Below are 5,314 nucleotides of genomic sequence, written 5' to 3'. Positions count from 1 at the left end.
AGTGTTGTTTTTCAGTCTTCGCCCATATTTTCTGTCAGACATTGTCGGACAGTTCTTAACAAATGGTCTACAACAAAGCAATAATCGTTAATGAAACTTAAATCTAACTATTTATTTACTGGTTACAAACTCGACACGTACAACGCGCTGTCTACTGGTGAAATAATAGTAGATTGTACAACAAGTGCATAAAAGTGCGTCATTTTACCCGAGACGAGTATATCACTTAAGCCGAGGGTAAAATGAGTTTCATGGAGTTATACACTCTGCTTTTCACTTCGATTGCGAGGAAATTAAACAACAATATTACAAATAAACGATTATTTAATTAAAATTGAATGTAAAATTACAATAATTAGACATATTTAATGTGATGTTTTTTTTTTTTTATGCACTAGAGCATAAAATCCTGTTTTATGCACCCAGCATAAATACGAACTTTAAGAGCATGAGAAGTGAAAAATAAATTATAATCCCCATGCAAATGGCTTTTCACATTGACATCTCCCCGTGTGGCGGCATTGCCAAACTATTCGTATTCCAAAATCGTCAGACGTAGTAGCAATATTCAGATCAAATGTAACCCACGAGTCACGCAATTTAATTAAATAACAAAACGTGAAAAGAATTCGAAAGTTTGTTTTAACAATAATTGACAAAAAATACCCAACAGTTATAAAACTACTTTCATGATAACGGCCGAAACCTTTTCTCCAAAGTCCACGTGACGAAGGAAGTTAGCGAATTTTTTTTGTAATCGTTATAAGTGTCAAGTGCAAGCTGCTGGAAGCACGTGGTTAAGAAATATACTTTTATTCAAAATAATAGGTCCTAATAATCACTGCCCGAACCTTATTTCTAAAGAAACTTAAATATTTTTCCGTGCAGAGTAGTTACTAAAAGATAAGAAGAAGTCTTGCGCTATCTTAAATAAATATATCAATAATTGGAAAAAGTTCAATGCTTACTCAACGAAATAGTACCTAAATTTGGAACCATTCTCCTCTCTACTCCATTTTTTGTTTTTTGTTTCTTCACTATTCCTGCATACTTTCACATTTTTCCACTGATGAGCCAATAGTGTTTTTCATCACAGTGTGAGAAACTTTTATCACGTAACTTTTATTTATTATTCGTGAATAACATAAAATATGACTTTATTTTATAGGTTCTCCTTATTTATTTTCTACTTTCTTGATTGAAAATTTTATAGTCTACAGTGATGTGATATTTGGTCAAATAAAAAATAAATTCGAAATATGAAGACTATTTATTTGATACTTTACAAGATTTTTTTCTTTTATACTCTATAATTCGATTATTGGTTTCCTATTGTAATTCCTTTCACAATTTTCATCATTAATTTACCGTCAATACGCACTGTCTCCTTTTTTATTATCCATGTGAACAAACCGCTCTGTGTTTTTGATTTTGTTTTTACTGTATTAAGCCCCTTATTATTATTATATTTTATTTCATTCGAGATTGGTTTTGTTCGTTTAGTTGCTTTAGTAACAGTCATTTTGCGCAACAATTTGTGTAACTTCGAAACTTCTGGAGTATGTCTTCTTCCCTTTAACTTCTTCTTAAGTACCGAGAATACTGTAGCATAATTTTTTTGTGCCTTTCTCCTAAAAACGCTTTTACTGCTGATGTTATCCGTAAAATTTATATTTAAAGTTGGACACGTTGGGGACGACATAGTAGTCGTTCCGACGAAACATTCCTTATAATATACTACTTCATAATCTAAAATACATAAATTAATAACACATAACTGATAATATTATGAATTAACATTCCTGTGTCACGTAATGGCCATGTAAAAAATTTAATCACATAGAAAAATTATATACGAATCACTCAAAGGCCTGAATTTTCTGTATCAGAATTAATTCTAAATTAAAGAAAAAAATTTCAACAAAATGTAACATCTTTAACGCACACGGGAAACCGAATATTGCCTAATATAACATTGAAAGATTTGCTAAAGCATATTTAGGAGCAGCAGCATGTAGTAGCAGGACCACACTTTACTAATAACTTATAGTTTCCTGATACTACAAATGTGACATTTTTAGCTTTACTCAGTACTTTGTTGTACTATCCCTAGTAATATAAATTAGATTCTTTACCTAGCCGATTGTCACAGTTGTATTCAAACATATCGCATTCATCGCTAAAAACTTTATATAGACTTAAGTTGTAGTTGTAACCACATTCTGGCCTCCAAGTATGATTACAGATGTCGGACATAACACACCAAGTAAGTGGCTGAAAATTAACAAAAAAATGCACTGATTTATTTAGTTTTGTTAAAAATTCCCTTCTGTATCTACAAATACATGTTATATATTTAGTAGCATAGAGCTCCTTGTGAAAGAGTTTGTCCAGAAAGGGAAACTGCCACCTTACCAATTTCTGCCGCCAAGCAGTAATGCGAGCATTACTGCGTTCCGGTTTCGAAGGTAAGGATACTGGTGAAATTACAGGGACATGGGACTTGTCAACTTACGTCTCAGGGTGACGGGCGCAGGGGCGGTTCCCCTCAGACCTTTCGGATTTATAGCTCTTGGATAGCACAGCAACTGCTTATGGACAGGCGTGTCGCTTAACACCAGGCGCACGACTTAATTTAGTCTCGTCACCTAGTATAATAAAAGAAATCGCGAGTTTCTAGCAAGTGAACAGCGTACCTACATTTACACTTCATCGCCAACATTAATAGGAAGTAAAAACAAGAAATATCTTACGAAAATAAAATGTTGTATTGACACAAGAGGCAGGCAGAGGAAAACTGTAAAATATGGTGATAATTGTGTTATAATCTAAATACTTGTAAATTTAAATTAATATAATAATCGATCTCATGTACATACTCTCTGATCTCATGACTATATAGTTAGCAATCCACATAAAAAGTCTTACCAAGATATATAATTGTACGCCAGTTATCGTCTTTTACCATTTTCCTTTAGATAATACTATAGATAATGATAGATAAAAGGTTTCTAATTTAAATAACTACTACCTACTAATACACGACACAATGCAATATGTCATTCAATAATGAAAAAGAAAAATCCGTGTGTAAATGTTATTGCTGTTAATATAAAAAATAAATTTGCAACAAATTTAAGATGTTAATGCTTCACGTGATATCGGTTTCAAAATGTTTCTCACGTGTCTGTCCCCATGCGCGAAACAAAAGCGAGCAAAACTTGTATACTTCATGATTTAAGTCTTTTTCAACAGTTTACTTCATTTTTGTACTGTTTATATAGAACTCAAAATCAAAATAAAAAAGACATGTTGTATTTACATATATTTGTAATACCGGGAATCGATAAGTATAATTGAATATAATGGAATTTTTCTCAGCGTTAGCTATAAATTAGTGGGGTAATTTCACAATAAAATATAGAATATCATGGTAGTAAAACATGTGATATTCAACAAACTTCATATTCCAAATATTTTTATTTTATTTTAATTATTTAACACATATTTCAATGTACATTATCAAAAACAATTTTAGTAACAGTAGATCTCTTTGTGAAAGAGTTCATCCAGTTCTTGCCAACTTACCTATTTCTACCGCCAAGCAACAATGTGAGCATTACTGTATTTCGGTCTTGAAGGGTAAGGGTGCTAGTGAAATTACAGACACGTGAGACTTATCAGCTTATGTCTCAAGGTGACAGGCGCAGTGGCAATGTCCCTCAGATCTTTGCTATTTAAAGCTCTGAGTAGCTCTGCTATGTACAGACGTGTCGCTTAACACCAGGCGTACTGTTGGGTCATTGAAAAATTAATATTTTTCTAAAAACCACATATTTTTCCGAATTTTTTTTCTATATTTTTCCACATTTGACAGTTGACACCCGTCTAAAGCTGTAAATACTGAACGAAAACGATGGATCCATTATAATAGTATTTTATGCAACCGTTGCATAATGAGGGTTCTTAAAGTCGAGTACCGTATTTAGGCTGCTGCTTCTTCACAACACAAGGAGTTCCAATAATTGCACGCCTCCTGCGCTTTGTACATATTTGAATTTACATCTTTGTTTGTTAAATTACCCTAAACGGTACACAATAATTTTTGTGTCAGAACTGAATAAGGTAGGTAATACAGGAAATGATTTTTAAATGAGTGGCAATTCATATAATAAGAACATACTCCAAAAGTGACTGCAACTGTAAACCCACCATGTGGTAATTTTACACGCATAGTGACACATTTAATGTTCCTTTATCATCTTTATGACTTTTAAGAACTTGCGTCCAAATTTCACAACCGTTTCTGACTTTAATACTTCTGTCTGAGCATCTACTGTAGTAACCGCAGCTGTAGCACTTTCGATTTCAGATGTAGCAGTGTAAAATGTATAAGTAGATTGATGATTTTCAGAACCTTTGCGTCTTGAGCGCCGTTTGGGGTGCGCCCGAGATATCGGTGTGCGTCGTCTATTCCACTTCCATTCCAAAAAGTCAAGGTCAACAGCTTTTAAAGCTGAAATTCACAATTTGTCTATACAGTGCTCAAGAAACGCTTCAGTGTAAAAACAACTTTTAATCATAAATGTTATTGTCATGTATGTATGTTATTACATTGTCATTCATTTACCTTTTTTGTCAGTTGTCGTCTCTTGATGTGTGTTTCTTGTAGTCCGTGTGGGTTTCTTAGGCGAGTTAATTGTGAACCCTAAAGCAGACTGCATTTTGCGCAAAATTCGATGTAGTTTCAAAATTTCTGGAGTATACCTTCTCTTTCTATTCCCAATTGAATTTGCAATTGCTTGCATTCTTCTCAAGGTAGAATTCGTATTTGGGCATTTTTTACATTTATCAGAATCATTTTTTTTTTTGAAACAATCTTCATAAGGTACTACTTCGAAATCTGAAAAGCGTTTAAAATATAAGTATGAATTACCCATTTGTGAAAAAAATCAGACTGAATGACCTTATTACCCTTGAACTTGTCACAGTTATGTTCATACATATCACAAGCATCTAGAAAAAGTCTATATTCACTCGCATTAATATAATAACCACATTCAGGTGTCCAGGAATGATTGCACACATCAGCCATCAAACACCACGACGCTGGCTGAAAATAAGCAAAATAGACAACATACCACATATTCTTGCTGTGTAACATTAATATCAATCTCTTGGTAGTGAAATTCCTTTTTATGTTTTTAATTTTTATATATCATAATACACAAAATCTTTTTTAAATGAAACTGTGTGGGGAAATCCCAAACCATAGAAGATACAAGGAAACTGTCTTAGGAACCATTAAGTCTTT

The 5,314-nt window shown here is 33.0% G+C and overlaps 1 protein-coding gene and 1 long non-coding RNA gene across 2 annotated transcripts; both read right to left on the bottom strand.

Annotated features, from left to right (window-relative positions):
• Nucleotides 1-1,504: 1,504 nt before the first annotated feature.
• On the bottom strand, nucleotides 1,505-2,541 carry LOC113238818. Its single transcript, XR_003311134.1, has 3 exons — nucleotides 2,516-2,541; nucleotides 2,136-2,274; nucleotides 1,505-1,749 (listed from the first exon to the last, which is right to left on the bottom strand). It is a non-coding gene; the product is annotated as an uncharacterized LOC113238818 (long non-coding RNA).
• Nucleotides 2,542-4,162: 1,621 nt separating this feature from the next.
• Nucleotides 4,163-4,832, bottom strand: LOC113238787. The gene is made up of 2 exons (XM_026475622.1): nucleotides 4,631-4,832; nucleotides 4,163-4,516 (listed from the first exon to the last, which is right to left on the bottom strand). The coding sequence occupies exons 1-2, from the start codon at nucleotides 4,806-4,808 to the stop codon at nucleotides 4,245-4,247; spliced, it is 450 nt and encodes a 149-aa protein (XP_026331407.1). The 5' UTR covers nucleotides 4,809-4,832; the 3' UTR covers nucleotides 4,163-4,244.
• Nucleotides 4,833-5,314: the final 482 nt, after the last annotated feature.

This window comes from Hyposmocoma kahamanoa, unplaced genomic scaffold (assembly GCF_003589595.1).
Source record: "Hyposmocoma kahamanoa isolate Upper Pololo Valley unplaced genomic scaffold, ASM358959v1 98263, whole genome shotgun sequence".
NCBI classification, from domain to species: domain Eukaryota; kingdom Metazoa; phylum Arthropoda; class Insecta; order Lepidoptera; family Cosmopterigidae; genus Hyposmocoma; species Hyposmocoma kahamanoa.
This window is presented reverse-complemented; position numbering and strand designations above follow the sequence as displayed.